Source organism: Porites lutea, chromosome 1 (assembly GCF_958299795.1).
Source record: "Porites lutea chromosome 1, jaPorLute2.1, whole genome shotgun sequence".
Classification (NCBI taxonomy): domain Eukaryota; kingdom Metazoa; phylum Cnidaria; class Anthozoa; order Scleractinia; family Poritidae; genus Porites; species Porites lutea.
In genome coordinates, this window is record NC_133201.1 from 52,727,254 (window position 1) to 52,752,103 (window position 24,850).

General features: G+C 39.4%; 2 protein-coding genes across 4 annotated transcripts; one reads left to right on the plus strand and one right to left on the minus strand.

Annotated features, from left to right (window-relative positions):
- Positions 1 to 925: 925 nt before the first annotated feature.
- Positions 926 to 10,221, minus strand: LOC140921964 (protein ripply2-like). 3 transcript variants are annotated; one of them, XM_073371987.1, is made up of 5 exons: positions 9,655 to 10,221; positions 9,448 to 9,534; positions 8,930 to 8,999; positions 3,915 to 3,982; positions 926 to 2,981 (listed from the first exon to the last, which is right to left on the minus strand). In XM_073371987.1, exons 2-5 carry the CDS (start codon positions 9,471 to 9,473, stop codon positions 2,738 to 2,740), a joined length of 408 nt encoding a protein of 135 aa, XP_073228088.1. In that variant the 5' UTR covers positions 9,474 to 9,534; positions 9,655 to 10,221; the 3' UTR covers positions 926 to 2,737. The 3 variants fall into 3 exon arrangements, with proteins under 3 accessions (XP_073228088.1, XP_073228079.1, XP_073228097.1); XM_073371978.1 differs by having other exon boundaries at positions 9,448 to 9,537; XM_073371996.1 differs by lacking the exons at positions 9,448 to 9,534; positions 9,655 to 10,221 and adding an exon at positions 9,088 to 9,392.
- Positions 10,222 to 10,634: 413 nt separating this feature from the next.
- On the plus strand, positions 10,635 to 18,947 carry LOC140921924 (calcineurin subunit B-like). Its single transcript, XM_073371925.1, has 5 exons — positions 10,635 to 10,771; positions 14,532 to 14,592; positions 16,268 to 16,507; positions 17,079 to 17,263; positions 18,395 to 18,947. Exons 1-5 carry the CDS (start codon positions 10,769 to 10,771, stop codon positions 18,449 to 18,451), a joined length of 546 nt encoding a protein of 181 aa, XP_073228026.1. The 5' UTR covers positions 10,635 to 10,768; the 3' UTR covers positions 18,452 to 18,947.
- The last annotated feature ends 5,903 nt before the right edge of the window (positions 18,948 to 24,850 follow it).

The following is a 24,850-nucleotide window of genomic DNA, read 5'->3' on the forward strand; positions in this document are numbered from 1 at the left end:
AATAAAAAGCACGTGACCAGAAGAATGTTTTACTAATCAAGGCTACGTTCACATTGCACCGGACGAATTTTTGACCGGTTGAACATTTTGACAAGATACTTCGTTCACAAGGGACCGTTAAACGCGCGAACAAAACAGAAACAACAAACTAAGGGAAATAGAGCGATTTGATTGGTTTATCGAACGGATTCAAACGCGCGTGGCTTTTGGTTGGTTAAGCGAACGCTCGGGTGAAGAAAGTTCATGCCCAGAACTTTCTAGAAATCAATCGATACTTCGGTTTGACGTCACACTGCAACTCGATTGGTTAATCGAACAATGCCTTTTCCATGTTAGGGTTTTCTTTGGCGGGAAAACGAAGAGTCCATGTTTTCATCTTTTCATCCATTGGCTGATAAAACAGATAACGAACACTTAACGAAACCATTTTTCAAGGTCATACGAAAATCGCATCTATTTTCGCTCTGTTCACACGGAAATTGGAACAACTGGGCGTCTAAATTCTCCTATGGTGCTTATGGGTGAACGGAACACCTAAACAAACGAATTTTCAACCGGTCGAAAATTCTTCTCGTACCGTGTGAATCTTAGCTCACTAACGTTTAAAGGCGGCCACGTTAGTGGTCATTATACTGTACAGAATTGGCGCTTTCCATTTCCTTGGCCAAATCGTTCACGGTTTAAGCAAAAGAAAACCAAAATTCAGGACTAGTAAATTTTTATCGCTGAATCGCGTTTATCATTTGCACAAATCCGTTCCATTAACCGAAAAACGGCCGCGAAAGCCTGAAAGTGGTAAACTCGTGTTCCATGTACATTTTGGTGAAATTAATGTAAGGCGCCCAATGTTTCGGAGATTTTGCTTGTTTTCAGTTTAGAAGTTCGCGCTTTTTAGCAACAGGACGCGTCTAAAGTGGGTTGTTGAGTTTCAAGATTGAATCAAACAGCACATCTGTGATTCTTAAAGATTTATTTCCATATTTATCAAAGTATAAATATTTGTACAAAGGAAGGTATTTACAGTAGGGTAATTGTATAATTTGTCTCACTGTTATGTTCTAAAGAACTCATTCTTCCATGGCAAGGAATTTGGGGTTAAAAAGTCGAATAAAGTATGAACAGTATAAAGTGCAGCTTTTTGTTTCATAAGAAAAGTACAATTTTGCCTCTGCCAGATATAGATATTGAGTCCTGCAGTACCTGTGTTACAGGCCTTTAGTTAACCCATGAAATAGATAGTACACTACTACGAACTATTACTCTCTAATTCTACTCTTTTGTTTACTTGTAACTATTTAGCACTACTGAATTGTTACATATTGTTTCACGAGTTTCGTAAAATCACTCAACGACTCAAGTAGCACAATCTGAAACATTTGTTGAACTTGAGTGTGTTTTGTAACTGGAATTTTTAGACCTTCTAGGTCAAACCTATCTTTAAAAATGCTCCTTTTTACAAAGTAATTTTTCAGTAAGAGCTTAGGGAAAGAAATCTGAACGTTACTGAACGAGGATCAAGAGGTTGTTTACTTTTCCCTTTTTTGAAACGAAAATCTAATGCTACGTTTTCTTTCTGGGGACCAACACTCATCGTCTGATTGTGTTGCTACATTAACGTTATACTTCATCTCAAACCAGACCATGGATATTAATTTTTAAGCCCCTGTTAAAAGACTTTTTTTAAGCAAAATGTCTACTCTTTCAGGACTTTAAGAGAAACTTTAAAGACACCAAACGGTGCATAAAATGACGTTACAGGCCGGCAAAATAGCTGCTACTCAATAGCTCTTTCAACAAGTCATAAATATTGATTAACAAGCATATTTAAGATTTAAATGATCAGCAATGATAACAATCAAAAATAATAAAATTACAATACTATATAAATTAAAGAGGCTGTGTGAAAACAGTCCAGTCCATTTGTGTAGCTTTTCCAAATACGCAGCCTTCCTCTCTGTGAAGCTTGACATTAACGAAGAAATTAGGACTTGTAAATGACAATCACAGCTGATGAACAAATAAGGCCCCGTCAACACCAATGCATTTTCGTATGAAAACGTAGACCTTTCGATGCGTTTTGGGCTTCCGGTTCAGACTAGGCCGCTGAACGTCTTCATCGAAAACGCATCGATTTGAAAACGCTCTTGAAAGTGGTTCCAAACGAAAACGCATACATATCGTATTCGTGTTGACGGTCGAAAACAGTCCATCGCAAATGCGTGTGTTAGTAGCATGCGCAGAGAATTCAACTTGACGTCGCAACTTGCAGTTCTATAGTTTTCAAACGTTTTAATTCGGACATTCGAAAATGCCTCAAAACGGTAGTGTGAACGCGAATAGATCGGTGCGAAAACGCACACTTTTGAAAACGCATTAGTGTGGACAGGGCGTAAGTCGTGACCCCCAGTGTTACGTATATTTCATTTACAAACCACAGAGAGCTTCAATGAAAGCTTCAATTACTGGTATCCGTTTGCGTCTTTTTTGACGGCTGAACGGGCTGGATTTCACGAAACAGCCTCTTTAATGTAATCGATCCTGTCGATCTATGAAACTTATGATTAAATCTTACCTATCTATTTTCATTTAAATAATTATGTCTGGCTATCACTATTTTTCTTTTACCAAGAGTTTCGCAGAAACCTCAAAATAACTGTTTCAAACAGGTTCCTTTTTTCCTTGTGTGAGGAGTAATATTATTTACAATATATTTATTATAAATATTAGTAGTATGAAATTACTTTGTGTTTTCTTGTTCTTCGCAGTTCCTGCATTTCTGACACTGATTCAGCATCTCTTTACACTGTGTGCATTGTTTTGTTATATCTTGATCGTCCGATTCAAATTCGTCCTCGTCTTCTTCGTCACTGCTTTCGTTATCCCAATCTACCACCTGAATGGTGGCCTGAACTGGAAAATTCCGGAGAAGTGTTTCTCCTGAAGCGTACATATAATCGTACACAGCTTTGGTCCAAACTAACCTACGAAGCAAGTTGCACAACATTTAAGAGAAGAATCATTAAAATTAAGTTCTTACGGCGAACAAAAAGTGGGAAATTACTCCCCCCCCCCCCCCCCCCCCCCTCACGACCGCCAAAATAAATGGTGACGAGCGACGCCGAATGATTTATGATTAGCTATGATTATACGCTGGTTTTCACTTGGAGTTGGAATCGTAAACGGAGTCGTAAGAGCTCTCATGACCTTGTGAAAATCAAGAATCACAGTCTTTAGCAGCGTCATAAGCGCGACGGAATCGGAGTCGGTTAAATCAGAACGTTTCCATTACCTTCGAGTCCGCTTAGGATTCCATCGTTTACAATCTAGTGAAAACCAGATCGTCGGAGTTGTAAGCAAAAGCAAAGGGAAAACGCTTTGTCGTTGGTTTAGTTATTACGCTTCTCCTTGCGACTTCGACAATCTAGTTTTAAGTTGATCGTAAACGAGGGAGTCGTAAGCGGAATCAGAATGCTGTTTTCACTACATCGTTAAGTCCTACACCCCTGAACTCCGACTCCGTGGCAATTGAAAGCCAGCCTTATGCAAAAGCGCTCGCCGCTCGCTACTGATAAACTAGATCTCGTGAGAATCGTAGCTAGTTCCTTTGTGATTTGCCAATTACCGTGAGTCGTGGTCCTAATAAATCAAAATGATCATGACGCAAAGCGCGACGATGGCTCCCTAAAGGTGATGTTACTCGAGACGTTTAAGCAACGACGATTTTCAGCGCAACACAGCGTTGCAACATTGTTGCGACATTGCTCTGAAAGGCTGCATCATTGTTTTAACGTTGCAACGGAGGCCGCTCGTTCTACACCATCCTTAGAACCTATGATGTGAGAATCTTTTGTCAAAGCCCAGAAGAAATAAACACTGTGAAATGAAGAAAGCGCACACGTTATTACTGAACATACCTGACTGGATGTTTGAATTGCAGGTTTTGTAGGTTATTTCCTTGGCCGTTATCCTGCTGTCCGTAAGACTAACAAACAAAGGAGAAAAGGGAAAAGGTCTTCAGCGTTGCACGAAATAGGTCATCGGGCACGATAAGTAAAAAGGTTTCTATTCCTTTGAAAGGTTTGCACTTGGCCTCATTTTGTAAGTAAGCAATTCGGGCCTACTTTGTTTACTCCCTGTAAGGCGTATTCCCAGGCCTTCTCGGTCAATTCACTTCGGTGGCGTATCTGAGGCGAATGAACCACGTGACCCGAAACGCATTGGCTACGCGGAATAATGAGGCCTAAGGACTGGGCGCGGGCAAGGGCCTACTTACATGACGGCAAAGAAATGTACAAAAGGTGTGATGCATGTGCACTGTTGTTGCATGGTAACCAGCGCTCTTTGTATCTTTTGACCCAAAGGAATCATGGGATAATTAGAGAAATGCAATTTTTACTTTGGCAAAAAACAAACACACGAAAACTGTTCATGATGCCAGGACCTTACAGTAACGATCTTCGGTGGCACACCATTTGTCCAGTTTCTCTTTGAGATCCTCTACCCTGGCGAAACGCGAAACATTACGCAGTTTCGCACCCCATTTAGCTCCACACTATGGTTGTTTACCTTTTAAGTTTCCGGAAAATGCAGTTGGAAAGTAAAAACACTTTTTGGGTCGTTCCAGCGGAAGATTTCCGGGAGCAACAGAACATCTGAAAAGGTAGTCCTGTTTTCCCGGACGGAATGTTCCAAACGGAAATTCGTGTTGATACCAGTTTGAGGTATATTTTTCGCGCCATTTTTCGGTAAATGGAATCGATTTGTCGAGATTTGTACAAATGGTAAAAGCGATTCCTGGGCGAAATTTAGTTGCTGAGAGGGAAGACTCGAAGGTTTCAAGATTTCATTGTGGATTCTTAATATAACGAAGCTCGTCGAATACCGTACCGAACAGCTAAGAAACGCCACGATTTTCATCATTGTTGTAGATAGTTGCATCATCATTCATGATTCACGAGGTTGTCACGTGCGATTCTACTTAATGAAACAGTCTCTAACTGTGACGACTTGATTCTAAAAGCGCTATAAGTTATTTAACAATTAATGAATGAGCTTGTTTACAGGATTAACAATACTCGCCTCGCCATTCAAACTTCTAAAACCACAATTTATAGGCCGCATACTCCAGAATTAAAGTCCATATCTAAATATGGAGAAACTTTGAAAAATATATGATCTTTTACACTCCTGTTTAACCTTGAAGCAGGTGAAACAGAACTCAGAACTTATGAAATACGTGTGTTGTACTGTTCGTGATAACCGAATTAGGTCAGAAATGTCTTGAAGCAGGACCCACACTAAAGTATGGACCCCGAAAAAGCTGCATCATTGTACTCAGCAGGGGCGTAGCTAGGGGGGGTCCTGGGGTGCCCGTGACCCACCCCCACCCCCCACCCCTTGGTAGGCCTTCTTTTGAGCAAACAACCTATAATATTCAGGTGGCAAAAAAGCCATGACAATATCTTGGCCGTAAAAGCCATTGTTGAAAAGCCCACTTTTTCAAATTTGTTTCTTTGTAAAGTATTTTCGTCAACGGCTCTTGTCTTTAGTTAATATGGGCCTTCGTGCAGCGATAATACGACTGACAATCTGGTGAGTAGCCTCTGTGACCCCCCCTTTGAAAAATCCTGGCTACACCCCTGCTCAGCGTTTGAATCATAAAGATATTTCAATTTTGTGCTTCTAAACACTTTTAGCCGTAATAAAAGACGAAAAAATTGCGAAGATCAAGATGGCGTTCTCAAAGTGCCCTTGTTTGACTTTTTAAAGCAATGTCATGTTTGATGCCAAAATCTCATTGGTTCCTACGCATCAACTCATAGTACCTTCAACCTTATTGGCCCCTGCAACAGACATCCGAACATACAAAGCCACAAAGATACATACGCTCAAACCACTGACATATTAGCTTTTTTTTCAAAATAGCTCAAAACCTGTCGTAATTAGGTCTTGCCTAATGGCACAACGGAAGTATATATAGCCGTTTTCAACAGCGCTTTGATCGACAGGAAATAATATCTAGTAGATAAATATTTTTGTTTAGCCTCATGCTCACACGTGTGGATTTCACACATGTCGATCATCGCTGTACTTGTGCAAATGCCAGATATGTGAGATATTTAGTTTCCAAAAAGGTTAAACCAGAACTTTATCCTCGGAAATAAGAGAAAAAATTAAACTTAATTTCGTTGAAGCAAGAATCGAAGCCCACGTTAATGGCAACCATAACGCCTGCAGGGGCGTAGTACTTCAAGAAGGATCCGATAGTTTTGATGGCCTATAAAACACCGCGACACCTAATTTCACATTTTTTTCTTTTAAAGAATAGTAATTTCTCGTATATTGTTTACTATATCATTTTGAATGGTAAAAGTTACTTTAATTTCCTAGTATTGTGAGCTCACGTTTTCCACAAAATCGGCTGACGTTGATGAGAACGGAATCAAAAAGGCATCAATGAAAATGTGAAACGCACGTGCAGATCAAGACTTTTCTAGGTGCTCTACTATCGACCCGGGGGGGGGAGGTACTGCCATAAATGGGATATATAAGTATGTGCTGCTGTGAAGGGTATGGTTTTCAAGCAGTTTACTCTGGGATAGGGTATATAAATCAGAGAGTTTTGGTCTACAGTAGGGTATCATTGTCATGGAACTGATCAATTGGTTGAAGATTTTAGTCTAGACCAGCCTATAGGGAAACCGGGAATTGCCACTCGAAACTATAAAAAATCAAATCGGTTTTGGTTTGGCTGGACTGTGCTAGTGACCTCAGTAGTTTCTGGAAAACAGCTTCTGTAGGATAGGGGGGATTTGGGGAGTTAAGTCTAGACGGTAGCAAAGTTCACTTGCACTATTGTAGCTCTGGTATAGGCCAAGGATTCCAGGGTCCCGGCCGCGGCACATCCCCACCCAAAAATTCCTAAAGTACCTCCCCTCGGACTATCGATCAGAACTCTGAACGCTTGGAACAGGCTACTTTCATGCATTCTTCTCCTCAAATTGTCTTTTCCAGCCGGCTTCGATGTCGTAGTTATGCAAGGTTCCTCAAGCTGGGGTTTCCATACACTGGGGATCGTTTCAATTGTGATGAATCGTCACAAAAACGCAAGGCGTTTTAGTAGATACGCATTTTTTTGACTTTACAGATTTTGTAAGTCTTTTTCAGTTTTAAAAGTACCGTCGTCCCTCCCTGGATTTTGAGAACTTCGCAGTTTGAGAACACATTGCTGTTATCAGGTCAGGATTGAACGTGTTTCGCAACTTCGAAAAGGCAAATTTCAGCATGCATGAAACAAAACGTGTATCACACTTATATTGGCGAAGTTCTTTACCTCACTTTTACGGCCAAGTTTCTCTAAAATGCGCTCCTAAGGATATGACGTAGAAAAAAACACGATAAGCGAAAACGATGAACTGGGACATGACATTCTTTATAACGCTGACAAGTGACGTGGCGGAGGTAATTCTGAAAATCGGTCAAATGAAAAGACAAATCTTGAGTGACTGGTACGTAGTACTTGTTCCCTGAATAACATTTTTGACAAATCTGTCAACGGGCTACAGGTGAGAAATTAAACCTGACAATCATAACGCACGAATAATTTACCATAAAAAACCTTCAAACTAATGATCAACAAGGTTTCGTTCGTCACCGAATTTTGGTTAAAATAAGATAGGCAGTAAAAATGATAACTTTTCCAATATTAAATCGATAAGAATCTCACCGATAGGTAGAGACTTGTCAAGCTGGGCCATATTTTCAACTCGCGTTGTTTAGACCGATAGGATTTCATGAAAAGGGTGGACCCAAGCCCACATCTAAGAGGAGTTCATTAAATCTTTCTGGATTCAAGTCATTATTGACGTTTTTCATTCTTGGGACCCAATGGAAGCTTTTGTTTCTGTAAACATATTACGTTTTGATATTTTTGGTCCAAAAGATAATGAAATTTTCGGTAGCATCTCCCAGGGCAGATTCTTTGAGGTACCGCCTCAGAATTTCAGAAGTGTGCTAACAGTTAACGCATTGATTCGTTATTTTCGCGAGTTTTTTTATATAACTTGAAACTAGACGTTGAAAGAGGCCTTACTAATTCCAATTCTAAAAGCATAGATATAAACGACAGCAATAAATTTTGATTTCTCTTTGTTTGAGTAAATGCAATTTTTGAGGCCGGGCCGACAAAACCATTCCGCTTCGAACAGGTGAAAGCTACTAAGCAAGTAACGTTCAAGCTATTTCATGGATCTGTAAAAAAGCCGTGAGAAAATCCAGACTAGAACAGAATCCACGTATTTTTTCTCACTTCTACACAGTAGCGGTTTACTGAGAGTTCATTCAAAACCGAAAAAGCAGGAAAATAAATAAATGAAAAAAGTGACCTGGCATCGGACTTCTGCTCCTAATGGCGGCGATTGGTGCAAAAGTAAGGCCATATTCATCTTCAAAATTTGTCGGTAATTAGGCTAAGAACTAGTTTTCTCTTTGATAAAACCAAAAAAAAAAAAAAAATTTCGAATCGCAAGAGTTAAAAAAAAAATTAAACTAGTTTTCGAAGGGCTGAAAAAATATTCTGATAGTTAGGAAGTGAAACAGGACGCTATAGATAAGGCAATATTAAACACTACTTCTTTAAATTTTTTGCCCCTAAAATATACAGCTTTGTAGATATATACAAAGAAGCATCACACTGTTTTGTTTTTTTCTTTCGCGGTCTTCTGTAAGAAAGGCTGCAAAGCCATTAACACCACTAATTCCACGGTTTTTTTCTAAACTTGCTTTTTTGCCGCCCGTTGGATGAATGTGTCGCAGCTCCATTTCATGAAGTGACGAAATTTTGATGACTAAACCACTGTGTTACTGAAATGGCTAAGAGCTGAATAATTTTTAGAAAAGTGTCAGAACTGAATTTAAACGGCGAACTAACCATGCATCGTTGTCGTCGAGTTTTTCTATCATCGTGCTCAGGTGTATCAACCCACGGTCGCCAAATTTTGCTGAAACGAACGAAGAGAAAAAGTAGTGGTTAGTGGAACACGTGTTGAGCTCAAGGAAAAACTTCATTGTTAAGACGACAAAGCTTACAAGGTCGACATGTATGTTGTACAAGTAGAAATTCATTCATTCGCTGTGCCAGTAATTGTTTTTGTGTTGCGCGGGTAATTCACCGTGTTCAAAGCATGAGTTGAATCGTGCACGTGAAATGATTAAAACGTAGAAAACACGGTTATACAACATTTTGCCCCAGTGAGCATAGTTTCAGCTCTCGTGTCTTTTCATCATTAAAACTTTAACACAACAGTGAATATTGACACAGTGGTTCGTGAAATTCCACCTTAGCACCGAACGCCGTTCTCTGCAACACGAATACTGTTCATGTTGGTCACTTTTAAGTTCCAAGGTGGTATCATACAGCGTTGGCATTGTTTATAACAAGGTACTTACTTCATGGCTTTGGTTCCTGTATGCATCAAAGATCCTATTAGCCTTTTTCTTTTACTTCTTGGCTTCCTCTGTGTACCTGAATTAATGCTACTGGAGAAAAGAGCGATGTCATTTATATATATTATAATTTCAAGAATTAATGAGCTAACTTAGAGTCACGAAATCGCGAAATCGCAATGTTACGTTGCCGTGTGTCGTAAACTTTACCTTAATTGTCCCCGCAATGCGGCAAAGATTTCCCCCTCCTCTTAAAACCTCTCAATACTGGTTTTCCGAGGAAAGCTGGACTTGTACACCAATGAAGCAATGGGCTCAGAAAGGTGTTAATGGAGAAACTGCTGGCGAATTTCAAGTCAGTCACTCTCGCATGTTTCATGAACAGTTTGTCCACGATACGAAAGTCACGAACGGCTGAATTTATGATTTATATATATGAACTACTCCTCCAATCTTCTCCAAAGCTGGATATCACAGGAACGCGTGAAACCTTTACAAAATGTTTGAGCAGCGCCAAAATCAGTCTAGACGTGTTTCGGGTGTCCACCGGACCTCGTTTATTTTCACACCTCAGCTGTTCATTCGGCCAATCGCTCGCGCTGCGCAGGAAGACTCTTTGTTTTGGGCCGTCAAAGGGCTTCTGTCTTGCGTGTGAAGCTTTCCTCACCTCATTTTGAAATCATTCAACATGGAAACCCAAATTAGTTTTTTTCAGGCGCTAAAATCAATACAAGCAAGAGCCCTAGCGACATGTGATCAATTATCGCAAGGGCGAGAGAATAATTGAGCTTGTACATGTTTCACTGAGACACATGGAACATGGCCGGATATCAACTCACTCATTGGTCACGCAAAACAATTTGAAGCTTTTTCCTTTGTTTCGCGAAACTTAAAATGTAAATTTTTCCATAGAGCCTTTTCCGATTTTTTTCTTTCTTGCTTTTGCAAGGAATAATGTACATTTTAAAACCTCTTAAGATGGCATTGACAAAAAGCTGTGAGCTGGCCCCATTGTCCTTTAGCAAATTCGTGAGCTTTTTCGGTTTCAGTAGGGTAGGGTAAAACAAAGGCAAGCAGCAATAGCTTTGTCTAAAGGTTTCAAATTGCTGGATAAAAAACGTAGAATTTACGATTCATGACACACGCTTTAAAATTTTCGCTAAAATTTTAATTGTCTACCGCAAAACACGCAAGGAAGAATGTATTTTTGATATTTTCACACCAACCCAGTCCCGGTGGGGTATTCTAGGCCACCAGATAGCAAAGATGTAGTCCGCCATGGTTTTCGCGTCTTGGTAAAAGAAATATTTTTCCCAATTCAACTATGGTAAGAAGTGCTATTTCTATTGTTTTTGGATTAGCGATAGGTGTAAGATTTGACAACAATTTGCCTTTGGTTTACCCAATTATTTGGCGAAATTATCAGTGGTAGCGAGCTTTGCGTACTCTGCGTACTGGAGGCGTCTGCTCAACTCGGTGGTGAAGTTAGATATTAAAGTGCCTAAAAATACTGCGTTATTAAAGAAATCTAGTGCTTTTACCGGCCGCTAATGCTACAAGTTAATGGACTATTTGAACAATAGAACATTGCAGGTGATTCTAGCGAGATAATTTTCTCTGATAATGGATTTTGAGATATAATTACAAAATTTTCCTGGCGGTACCTTTGTCAACCATGATAAATGAAATCTCACTGCTTATAAAGCCCCTGAAGAAGCTTGAGTAGTTTTCTCGCACATAAAAGCTGAAAGCCCTATATCTTAAAAGAAGTGAAAAGGCACCGAAACTAATGGAAATTGTCCATCTTATAATTAAAATATATTTATTTGTTCAGCTGAAATGGTTTTTTTGTATCCAAATGGGTTAGGTTGGACTGTGAAGTGGCCAAGTGAGGCCATTAGCTATTTGTGATTTAACTGCCTTGACAACATAACTGCGTGGACAAATTGATGAATTGTTCCAGTTGCCAACAATGACACAACCTGACCCAATTTCTACAAACAAAATTAAATAAAAAGGGGGAAAATATTAGAGCTTACTATGGTCTCCTGTCATAAAAATGCAGTACATTGTATTCAACATTTAAAAACTCAGTGTGTGAAAAATGAACATGATGAATACAGGGCTAGAAGTTATCTAGAATTCCAGCTTGACCTTTGGGCAAGCAGCTCTCAGCTTTTGCTTCCCTGGAGAGACTTCTTACTCGTCTTAGTTAATGATTTACCAGTAGTTAGAAGATGACTCGCTTGGATCTGGCCTTGTCCATGGGCCAATCGGGCAAGTGAGCTTTAAGAATTACTTGCTCAGTAAGAGAATCTGTCTATCTTGCATTACCGGACTGGACTATTTTCAGGCCCGGGAATCCAGTGAAAAATATATGCTGAAAATTAAAGGAAAGTTGTTAAACTGTGTTAGCATTTGTTGACCATGCAGAGGATGTCAATAATAGAACTTTTTCTCTTGTTTTTAACATCTAAAATAGGTGACATTAAATCAACAAAATCTAGGGTAAAATCTGTAGGATTTTACCCTGGAAAAAGAATGTCCCTCATAAAAACATAAGCCCATTAGAACTTACCAATTACCATACCAAATTGACAAAACCTTTAATCATTTTGTTTTTTTTTAGCCCCAACACAGCTCAACACAGTATTCCTTAGAAAGGCTAGTTGAGAATAGCAACAGATTTTTACTCAAGCCATTAGTTAACTTGTTTCAAGCTTTACATGGCATAAATTATTCACTTTGAAATGCCAGCCCCATATATTACCCACCATTTTTCATAAGTTTTTATGATTTTGGACTGAAAAAAGTATTATATCATTTGTTTTATTCCACTTCATAAGTACCAAATTTTCTTGGTCATTTAAAATTTTAGAAAGTACTTAACAACTTAGCCTCAAAAGGAAATTAAGAGATCTTACTTAAGATCCAAGATGATTTCAGAGCTGTTTCTGGATAATGCATTAATACTGTGTTTAAAGGGATTTTTTTAGGATAAAACCTGTCATCTATTTCTTTGTCTGAACAGAAAACACTGCTTTGCATTTGGAATTCAGGAAATTACTTTTTCTATCTCTTTTTTATAAAGAAGTCTAAAAGTTCATTATGAGCTTCAATGAAGTTCTGAATTTCCTTCCAACCTGCTTGTTGTTGATGTTTTTTATCGTAACCAGGAAAATCTGTGATTCAATATTAAACAAAATAACATTGAAACCATTCTCTTGGCTATGAAGTTGTCGTAGCAACTTAATGTATATTGTGTAGAGCGTCGAATGTTTCTGATTTTAACAAAAAAAAATGCAAAGCTCACAGACGTATTTTTTCTTTTTTTTTGCCTACTTTATTTCTCAAAAACGAAACTCAAACTAGTGAAAAAAGTTCAGAACAGTGTTTACACTAAATCAAAGTCACATGCAAAAATTCAGTAACTTTGAAGCACTTTCAAAAAAAACCACAAAAATCAAGGTGTTGTTTTAGCACTGAGCCCATCATATTATAAACTTTTTGTCATCTGTGACTGTTTAGTTGTTAGATTACCACTTTTAGCCTAGATGACCCAATCTATTTTTAAATATCATAAAAGAAGTAAATCGTTTGTGTTATTTCTTATTATGCCTTGTTTCAATAGATTGTTGCCTGCGAGCAAGCTCTCCCAGGGGTATGGAGTACCCCTGAGAGAGTCGTGATAATAATTACTGTATGTTTACTGTATGGTTGAACACTTGATTTTCTCACATCTTAATGAATGAATTTCATGTATTGGAACTGCAGAATGGAGAAATAAAGATAAAGAAGGATCTTCTTTGCATTTATTTCTTCATTCTGCAGTTTCAACCATACATATACGCTACCAACCAATTTAATGACCTGCTCCCAGGTGGCTTGCTAGCTCAATAACATTGGTTAGAGCACTGCACTGGTATTGCAGAGGTCAGGGTTCGAATCCTGGCAAGCCTAAATTTTGTCAGGCCTTCTTTTCACAACTGCATAAGTTGTGCTGTTAACTGCGATGATCTTCTTTGCATTTATTTCACATCTGAATTTTACATATATTTTTAAAATACACTTTCAACATGAAAGTGTAAAGAGTTCTGCACTTTTTTGACTATCACAACAGAAAAAAAAGAGTTAAACTTGAAGTAGGAGTCAATTATGTTTGATGTTATGCTCCTTCCCACTGTAAAAAGTACAATGATTCATTAATGCCTTGCAGCTAGAGACGTACCTCATGCAGACTTGGTAAGTGAGACAACTTTTTTGCTTGTCTCACAATAACCCTCTTGTCTCATGCTCTCATGAGCTGACAACTGATTGATTTCTCACCCTTTCTCTGAAATTCACACTCAAAAAACCTTTGGCGACATCTGTAGGGTTTGTTTCCAAGTTAGATAGCAAACACTTGAATTACCAACTTGGTGTACGTTTGTATTCTTCAGCCTACTGTAACTTGCTGTGGCCAATGTTAAAAGAAACATAAATCGCTCATTTTAAGCTGAACCCCATCAACTGTTTGAATATGCAGTGATGAAGGAGATGTTTTCTACTTTAAAAAGAAAAATTTCTTTGATTACCCATTATCCCTACTGAAAATACTTCTACTAGGGAGATTGTGATCTGTGAAAACAGCTGTTTCGCCTCACTTATTGCCGCTGGGGACATTTTGCATTTCGTTTCCTCCTGGCAAAACATCCCAGCAGCAACGAGCGAGGAGAAACAGCTGTTTTTGCAGGCTACGACTTCTCTTGCCTTTTGGGCTTGCAAGCAAATGCATGTGAACTTTACTGTTCCAGAGCAGTTATGCAGGCCTACCATTACATCCCCCCTTTTACTAAGATTGACTTTATATTGGCAAGTGTTGCTTGCCAGTCAGACAACAACAGGTCTGATGGGCTGCTCTGGGACCATTGGACGTCAGCAGATATTTAACCCATGGAAAGGGTGACTTCAAGAGGGCAGTTAACAGGCAATTATCTCGTAATTAACAGACTCTAGAAGACTGGTGGTGTTGGCATTTCTATAACTATTTCCATTTATTCCTAATTATATGATTGTTTATTTTTTGTTTTTTGTTTGTCTCTGATTAGGGAACTGGAGCATCTCTTGCCAGTGAGGAGGAAGTGAGAGAACTGGAAGCTAATTCAAACTGTATGTGTACAGCGTAAGAAAACATCATAGGGCGATTATTAGAAATATGGAAAAATATGATGTGTCTTATTGAAGAGGTATCATAAATAAGATGCAAATGTCTCTTGTAAAAGGCGAAAGAAATGTCTTTGCATCTCAAAGTAGGTCCACAATACCTCTTATGTGTAAAAGAACAGACATTTTGCAGCCGAAATAACCTGTAGTGCCTCTTAATCTCTTCAAAATAATTTGACTAATTAACTTTGAGTCAGTTTCATCATTTTTTTATTATTATTATTATTATTTATTTTCTTCTGTTCTTCTCTCTTTCCTCAATATTAAAAGGCACAGATTATGAGGATGTTATGAATGAGGGGACTGGGGTCAATTTAATAAAACTTTTACATGTGTAATTTACAAGTGGAGCCATCGTTTTAGAGTCTGAGAACAATAGCTACACTTGTAAATTACACATGTAAAAGTTTTTATTAATTTGACCCCTGGTGCTGGGGTTGGGTTGATATTGGAAGGGGCGTTCTTAAATAGAGACAGCCTCAAAATTTAGATCTACAGAGCTTGACATCTCTGTTAGGGCGTAAGGGGCACATATGGTTACAGTAAAACAAGTAGCAAAACCGTGCAACTTGTTTTGCAACATTCCTGCAAAACGAGCTGAATAGCAATGTTGCACTTTTTACGACCCACGGGACAAACCTGTCTTGCAACATATCAGGTAGTTGCAGGCTGCAAAGTTGTTGCAGAAAGCGGAGAGTTGTTCTACTTTTAGAAAAAGAACCAGAATAATGGTGTGTCTTACTTGCACATGGCAAACTTGTTATGCAACAAGTGACGTAACTCCTGTGTATGGCATGATATCCGCATAATTTTATCCAGTCAGGAGACAGTATTCAGGAGACAGTATCTCTTCTTCTCGTTCCAAATATGGTACTTTCGAAAATGAATAATCACGAGCATAGGACAAAGCAAACATATGAGAGTTACACGTTTCAACCCCCCTTTATGAGTTTCTGGTGCAGGCTAATAGCCAGAGAAAACAGTTGACATCTGGTAACGCCACTGGGGAAGTTCCCCACGAATATGACCCGGGGCACTCAACGTCAATTTTTGGAAAATATCTATTCGGAAGACGATTCGAGATCTAGAATTTTCGGAACATTTGTTGTAAAATTTCTTGCTTGCCTGCCTAATCTCTCCTAAGATTTTCGAACATCTAAAAAATGGTATAATTGCCTGTTTTCAACGGATTTTTACCCTAAAAAGGTCACCTAGAATTTTCGGGAGCCTTTTGTCTGGCTGAAATTTTCGAAAAGGTAGGTTTTGATCCCTATAATTTTCGGATCACTAGACTTTCAGCTAGGAAATCCGAACAGATGAAAACTTTTTAGGGGATAAAAAGATGCCCATATCTACCGTTTAAATGCTAAAATACGTCTAACAATGCTTTGTTTAAGTGGTTTTGAACTATAGTCTCGTTGGGTGCCCCTGAGTATTCATGCAACTTGCAACAACCTGATTTTTTTCCCAGACAGGTTTGAACGTGGGTGGTAAAATGTGCAACATTGCCAATCAACTCGTTTTGCAGCAATGCTGCAAAACAAGTTTAAGGTATTTCATTGCCCAATTTACCTTAGCTTAAGTATAGTCATAACAGAGTCCGGCTGAATATTTATTGCAGTCAGTACAAAAGAGATACCCAAGCTGATGAAGAGATTTGCTCGCTATGATCCAGATGGCAGAAATGGTGGTATAACATTGAAACAGTTTTTGGACATACCAGAAATATCAAGCAATCCAATAATGCCTAAAGTGGCCTCTGCTCACCTTGATTCAAGATCACGCAAGATAACATACAGGTCATTTATCAACATGCTGTCTAGACTGAGTCCACGTAACTCACTTGATGACAGGAAGCAATGTGAGTTATTATTGTAGTTAATGTGTCATTTAATGAGTCATTCAGTGTTGTGTCTTTCCAACATGCATTTTTAATCTCTTCTCTGCAATTTTTTCCAACCTTCCCGTATAAGAGACAAACAAAATTTATTGTCACATTATTCACCTTTCAATGCATATGTCCCCTTGTTTTGCTCTGCGCATCACCTACTGCACGTAAAATTGCGACATCAAAGTTGGCGGTGATTTTCACCGGTTGCCTTAGAGCGGTTTTCACTTGACTGTCGAATTGGGATTGGTTTTGGTTTTGGTTTTGGTTTTACTACGTCCTTTGGTTGGCTAGTGTATTTACTTTGGTTTTGGTTTTACGACAGTCAAGTGAAAACCGCTCTAAAGGATAATTAACAAAAGCCCCTTTTATAGTCCAAATAGTTTTAATAGCGGTTATGATAACTTTTCCCTGCTAAAATGGTGTAGGTCTTAAAACTTGCCCCAGTCTTTCTGTGAGATTCTGTGCCCACCTTAGCATAAGTAGATGCTGATGATTTCTTTATCTCATGATGTGATGATTGTTTATGGTTTGTTAACTGCAGTTGCATTTCAAGTTCTGGACACTGATGGCATTGGACAGTTAACATACCGTGCGTTATTCAGTTTGTTTAGAATGGTGACAGGACCTGTACTTACAGATGACCAAGTGCTGGAACTGATAGCAGGAATTCTCAGCAGGAGCAACCTGCAGCAAGATTCCAAAGTGTCATTTGAAGAATTCACTAATGTAAGGGTTTTGATCATTTTCATGCTAAGCTAACTTAAATAGAAAGAGAAAACCTGAATCGAACAGCGACAACCTGCACGAAGCTTGAGAAAACAACCGACAATTTGTGACGCCACCACTGGTGTCGCCGCGACTATAACGTCTGAGGAACGAGCGCAGAAATTCCATACTGATGACGTGTCACAGGATAGGGCTTCTGACTGATTGAAACAAATTTCCCAAGCAGCCCGACCAATCAGAAGCACTGCCCAGGTCTGGGTATTTATCCGTCATCAGTGTGGTATTTCTGTGCTCGTTCATCGGACGTCAGGGGCACCCAACGAGAACATAGTTCAAAACCAATCAAACATAGCATTGTTGAACGTATTTTAGTATTTAAACGGTAGATATAGGCATATTTTAATCCCCTTTAAAATTTTTCATCTGTTCGGATTTCCTAGCTGAAAGTCTAGTGATCCGAAAATTATAGGGATCAAGACTTACCTTTTTGAAAATTTCAGCCACGAAAAAAGGCTCCCGAAACTTCTAGGTGACCTTTTTAGGGTAAAAATCCGTTTAAAAATGGGCAATTATACCATTTTTTAGATGTTCGTAAATCCAAGGAGAGGCAGGCAAGCAAGAAATTTAACAACAAATGTTCCGAAAATTCTAGATCTCAAATCGTCTTCCTAACAGGTATTTTCCGAAAATTGACGTTGGGTGCCCCAGGTCATATTCGTGGGGAACTTCCCCAGTGGCGTTACGAGATGTCAACTGTTTTCTCCGGCTATTAGCCTGCACGCAGTCTCTTTATGTTCGCAAGCATATTCTCCATACAGTTGGAAAGAATTTGTTTAGCAAACAAGACCCTGATACTTGCTGATCGTGTCCTTAATTTTCATGGATACATGTGTTCAATTAAGCAATGTTTTTTCAAAGAGAAAATATTTAGAGGCCAGCAGATTGGAGAGTTTTCTTCTCTTGAATGAGCTTCATTTCTCAAGTTTAAAAGGCTTCATATCTCTTACGGCAGAAGCTAATGATATGTTGAACGCACGTTTAATAGTTGATTTGCTTGTATTTGATACATAGAGCCTTCTAATGAGTTCATATACTAATCGATCAAGTCTTAACTTTTATTGTATCCTTCAGATTGTTTCCGATGATGAAATAGAACAACTTTTCACAGTGGAGTTGCAGCTTCCATAGTACACGCCATCAAGGGGCCTTCAGAGCCATGCGAAGTCGGTGTTCCTGGACACTGGATACCTTAAATCATTCCCACCAAGGGATTGCTGACCTCGGCAACTTTGTCCACCCTTAAGACATGCGTAAACAATAAGGCATACGTCCTGGCAAAAACCATCTCTTTCTAATATGCTTGCGGTTCTGCTTCGTCTATTACTTCGAATTACTCCCCTTAAAATCAAAGTGACAGATAGCCAGCGTGCGTAGCAGGCGAGGTTTTTTTGTTGTGGTTTTCGTTTGTATTTTGTGAAGTAAGGGAAACGCCGCGCGAATGCTGAACTAATTTCAAACAAGAAAACTATGCTGACTTTCTTTCTCTCGCCTCTTCCTCCTTGCCCTCGGTTTAACTGTTCGCGCGCGCAGCTGTATCTTTGACTTAATGAAACCCTAACGAAAATTACACCCAAGAAAACCGCTTGCTACGAAGGCTTAATGACAGATGGAAGATGATAAGAAAAGATGCAAACAGCCACGTTGTCGTCAGGAGAGAACATGTTTAGAACATTGTAAACAGCCTTTTGTTTTTCAATAGTTTACGCCTCTAATAAAATTAGAGAAATTCCCCTACGATTTTCTGAAGTTTTATTTTTCGCATTTCACTCCCCAGATTAAGCCATTTTTCGCAGAAAAAGGAAACCCAGAATTTTTGGAATCGAAAATGCAGTGGAAAGAGGAATCAGAAAAAAATTCACTTTCGTAAAACTTTAAATTGCATCTAAAATTTTCGGGAAAATACTGAAGTCCTGGTACTAGTTTCGAAAAGACTCAAGTTGCCCTAGGATGACAGAACAGATATAATTAGACCTTGTCACGGTTTTCGACGCCATCTTGACGAGTAGGCAAACGCGTGAGAAATTACAGTGTTTGTATGAGAATCCAATGTCGAATAATTTCCAAAACGAGGTTAAGTGTTCATCCTTTGATATGGAAATGATTTTTCACGGCTCATTCAAAGAAAACTCATTTTCACAAGAAAGGTTGTGCACTTGGCCTCATTTTGAAAGTGAGGGTTTTTGGAACTCGGAAGTGGCCTAGTGTAAACTAATGCTTCACTCATAAGGATTCTACTGAAAAAATTTGAGGGCCTTACATGCGCTAGAAGACCTAGAACCACTTTTTAAAATTTTCCGTACATTTCCCTGTAAAAATTTCCCGGGAAAAAACAGCAGACAAACATATTGAGAATCTAAAGAGAGCCTCTGGAGAAGTTTAAGCACAGGTATGGCCCCCAAAATTTATTAGTAGACTACAGTTTCACTCCCTTTGTCACTAGCACTTGTCTGTACTCTGTACTGTAATTGAGAAAACTGGGACGCTGTGCTGTACTTTGCGCAAGACTTTTAGGTGAACTTTGATCGCAGATGACAATTATACTGCCGGATATTGGTATAATCTACAGTTTATTGACAGCTAAATGTACTGATTTTTCTTCATTAATGGACTACAGTGCGTATTTCAAGGAAGTAATCCAATACTACTATTGTCAATTCAGTTCGGTGTCTGCTTAATAGAGGTTTTTAACAATAGAAATTAGCCAAACACGACTTATTTTACTGCCCGCGTCCGCTTAATAGAGGTGTCCGCAGTACGTAATTCAAGGAAGTAATCCAATATTACTATTGTCAATTCAGTTCGGTGTCCGTAGTACGTAATTCAGGGAAGTAATCCAATATTACTATTGTCAATTCAGTTCGGCGTCCGCTTCATAGAGGTTCGTTATAAAGGGAAATATATAGACGTTAATTTCGGGACCCGGCTCAGTGTCCGCTTAATAGAGGGTGTCAGCTTAATTGGGGGTCCGCTTAATAGAGGTTTCACTGTATATGGATGAAAATTTTCAGCTCGTGACATATTAAATTCTGCAAACAGAATACTGCAATGCTGATCGTGCTACGTGAAAATTAACTTTGCAAGACATCAACGCGACACCGAAAGGACTAAAAACAGGGCGGAACTGTAGCCATAGACTGCTGTTTCGCTATTATTGTAGCTCATCAGCATGGCGTGACAGGCAGAGGGGAGATCTGCTATAAAATAACTCGCGCACTCCGATGGAAACCCTAACTTAGAACTCCCCATTGAACTCCCAACACCCACAGAATCATGCCATATCACATGTATCTTGGAGGGCAAGATGTCCAAGTGTCAAGTTTATGTTTCGCAAAGAAAATGCAGTCCTTTGTGGACTTAATGTTCGTTCTTTCAGCTCTTGCTATTACTGTTTCCGTGTTTACCGAAAGTTGATCACGTGATCAACTCATGCAAAGGGCCTATTGTGTAGCATACAAAATACCAACAAATACTAAACACCGCCAACAAGTTGGAGCAGATTGTTCGTGAAATTGGTAAGGGAAGGTAAATAAAGACTTCTAAAGTTTACGCACATTTAAAAAGGTCATCCCATTCACAGAGCGCACATCGACAACTACAAGACACCCAAGAAAAAAATGTCACTGTGGAGAAAGATCCTGTTGGTTTATATACTCGCCCACCAACTACCGAACACGTTGAACGGGGAAATTGTGGGTAGGTATTAACTTATTTCTTACATTAACACTATTCTATGAACTAGTAATAATCATTTATCTACAGTATGTTGCCTAGTATCCGGACACTTCATCTAACATTGCAAAAACTTCCCTCTGTTGATTTGTTACATATTAGTCGAAAGAATTCTGAAATTTGGCCCAGAGAAAATCTATTTAGTCCTTAATATGACGAAAGACAGTTTAACCTTTTTGCCTTTGTTTCCATCGCGAAATTTATGTTTTTGCAGAGCTCCTATGTTGTCCAGTATCCGGACAGCTGGCCCAGTATCCGGCCACAACAATAACAACGTACTTACTTTCGACAGGCAAGCGACTTATAAGCTTCTCTTGCACTTGTAAAGTAGTCTGGCAATCGATTCCAAAATATAATAGCCTAGCATCGTTTTACAGTCGCATATTCACTGGCGCCCAAGATAAGGTGGACTGGCAGGTGAGGTTTGGAATCACTGTCGTCCATATGGACCACCTGGAAGTAAGCGTAGGAATCATTGACTTTCTGGTAGTTTGCGGTAAGCCACTAGTTCTTTGTGACAGGTGGCGGTGGCGGTTAAGAGTTGATCTTCCTGGCCACAGATGTATGTTTTGTGCTTTTCGCCACATTTCTGACATGCAGTGGGCAGCATGATGCTTAGTTCCGGTCGCTCCTGGTTCCGGTGCAATTGAAGCCAAGAGCTCTTGTTGAAGCACATTCCCTTTTGCGCCAGAAATTTCTTCCTTTCCTCCAGGGTGGTCACGCGCGTACACGTAGACGAAACATGATCTCCACTCTGACGGTAAACACGCGCGCGAGATTTTCGTTCCTCTGCGTGGTAAAAACAAGACTTGCCTTTAGGGACGTTGTTGCTCTCTTTCCCCACTGAACTGATATCTCTCCATTTCTTTAGAGCTAGAACTAGACGAGGTAAATCCCAGTCTTGCCACCCTGCTTCACCTCCACAAGATCGGCTTTAATCCCACTTAGTATTTTTGAGGACTCTCGTTGACATTCCATTCACTCGCTCAAATTTGCCCAGTGTTAGTTTCCAGCGATTGTACTTTGTGTAATAAGGTCTTGTAAAAAGCGTTCACCCTCTTCGGATCGGGGCTTGTCACGATGGGGAACTCCATAATATTATGAACGTATGCGTTGATAATTTCGCCGGTTTTGCCGTATTCTCCCTTGAGTATGTTCTTCGCTCTCTCTTAGCCTTCGCTCAGGGGCACCCAACGACAATTTTCGGAAAATATCTGTTCGGAAGACGATTTGAGATCTAGAATTACTTGCCTGCCGCTCCTAGGATTTCGAACATCTAAAAAATGGTATAATTGCCCATTTTTAAGGCTTTTTACTCTTAAAAGGTCACCTAGAATTTTCGGGAGCTTTTTTATGGCTGAAATTTTCGAAAAGGTAACTTTTGATCCCTTTAATTTTCGGATCACTAGACTTTCAGCTAGGAAATCCGAACAGATGAAAATTTTTTAGGGGATAAAAATATGCCTATATCTACCGTTTAAATACTAAAATACATTTAACAATGTTATGTTTAAGTGGTTTGGATTTATATTCTCGTTGGGTGCCCCTGTTCGCTGCTGAGCGGCAAACCGTCGATGTCAGCCGTCACCTTCGATTCAACGAGCTCCTTTAAATACTCGAACTTTGTGACCGCCGGTATAATTGTGGAGTCGATTTCCGCTTCAAACTTGTTTCAGAATGGAAGCCAGTTTTGGAACAACTCATCAAACTTTTGATTGAAAGCTTTGGTGGCTTGAGCTTGATGACTAGCTTCTTTTTCCTTTTGATATTCCATTATAGTCAGTAGCACCCAACGAGAATATAGTTCAAAACCACTTAAACATAGCATTGTTAAACGTATTTTAGTATTTAAACGGTAGATATGGGCATATTTTTATCTCCTAAAAATTTTTCATCTGTTCGGATTTCCTAGCTGAAAGTCTAGTGATCCGAGTATATAGTAGGTTATATAGTAGGTTATTTAATTTTGTTTGATATGGTACAAAACTTCGTGATTCTTCGCAGCGAATGCAACGGGACAAAACTATTGCCAATCAGCGAAGGATAACGGCCTTGAAAAGCTTAGATCTGGGAGGAGGTGGCTCTATTGTTTTCAACCTACATCTGTAGTAAATGGTTTTGATATAACAAATTAATTTATCGAAACATGTGAGGCACTGTGGTGCAGTGGTCAAGGAGTTACTTGCACGTGCAGATGAACCGGGTTCGACTCCTATGATCTTAGTTTTGTCTACTCGAAATATTGGGCAAATAAATATGTAAATTATCAACCCTTTCTTGCCTTCAATTTTAACTGCAATAGCTGTGGTCACACTACAGACTTTTTACCTAGGTAAACTCGACTTGTTGACAGTTTACCAAGGGAAACTTGATTTTTTAAGTGTGACCGGTTTTTCCCCAGGTAACTTACCTAGTGGAAATTTTTGTCTTCTGGGGCTTGGATACGTCTCGAGAACAATAGAGTTTCCCTTGACAGCTACCCCAAAGCAATAGCTAGGGAAAAAAGAAATACCGAAGTTGCTAGCCAATAGCCGCTCATTGGCAAAGGTCTAGATGACAGAACCGGACATAGCTTACGCTTTGAAAGAAATTTTGGGGGCACGAGTCATCTACGTCTTCGCCCTTCTTCACCTTTGCACGTTGAATTAGCGTAAGAAATAACAGCGAGATAAAAGGAAAAAACATCTCTTTCACTCTCTATGGAAACCTCTCCTCTGCTTACTATAAGTTTTAATTATATAATCACCATGGCTCTTTTGTGTAAAGTAGTGTACTTTATTTATCTATTTATTCAATGTTTTGTTTTGTCATACTTTGTAATGTTTGCAATAAAGTGTTGAAGCATTTTAAAAAAAATCTCTTTGCTCGGCTAGATCCCTGCGCGTCTTGCCTTCTTGAATTTACCTCCCAAAAATTCAACTGTGCGTGAAAACCTTTGGAGCCGATATCAGTAGACTCTCAGTAGTGTGACCTTCCCAGAATTTTTTGCCGTGGTAAAACAAAACCCGAGATGAATTCACCTAGGGAGAGTTTTTGCCCTAGGTAAATCGGTTTTACCTAGGTAAAGTCTGTAGTGTGACCACAGCTACTGAGTACGTTTTCGCTTCTGTCGCCGTAGTGTTGCAAAAGGAATAATTTACTAGGTAAGTGACGTTTTCTTTACTCTCGCCGTTGTGTTGCTTAAGAGCTCTACTTTCATTTCTGCCAGATCCTACATCAACACCAGCACGAACGCCAACACCAAAATCAACCCCAACACAAACAGCAGCACTAAGCTCAACCTTAACAGCAACACCAACCGAAACACCAACGCCAATAAGAAAACCGGCTTCAATACCAAAGGCAACACCAAAACCAAAATTGCGCTGCCTTTTGTGCCATTCGGAAAATTCCTGGGAGCACTGTGACAAGGAAAGTAAGGTGGTTAATTGTCCACCCGGTTTCGATGAAGCCTGTCTTACAATGAAAATGAATGAATGGGAAAAAAAGAATGGAACCAAGACTGGCAAGGTACTCACACGCTACCTGAAACACTGTGCCGCGCTTCAACTTTGTTCCGACGCTCAATGCAAAGAAATTGGATCGCAATGCACGGTGGAATGTTGTACAGAAGACTTGTGTAATTCAAATGCTGCTGTTTTGGCAACATCATCACACCATCACAACATCATCACACTCATTCTGACCGCCATCTTGGGTCTGGCAACTGTCGACGTATATTAAGTTAACTTTAACCATACCATAAACAGAGTACTCGTGCACCTTAGCGGTGTACTTGTTTTGTTCTTGTTCACAAAA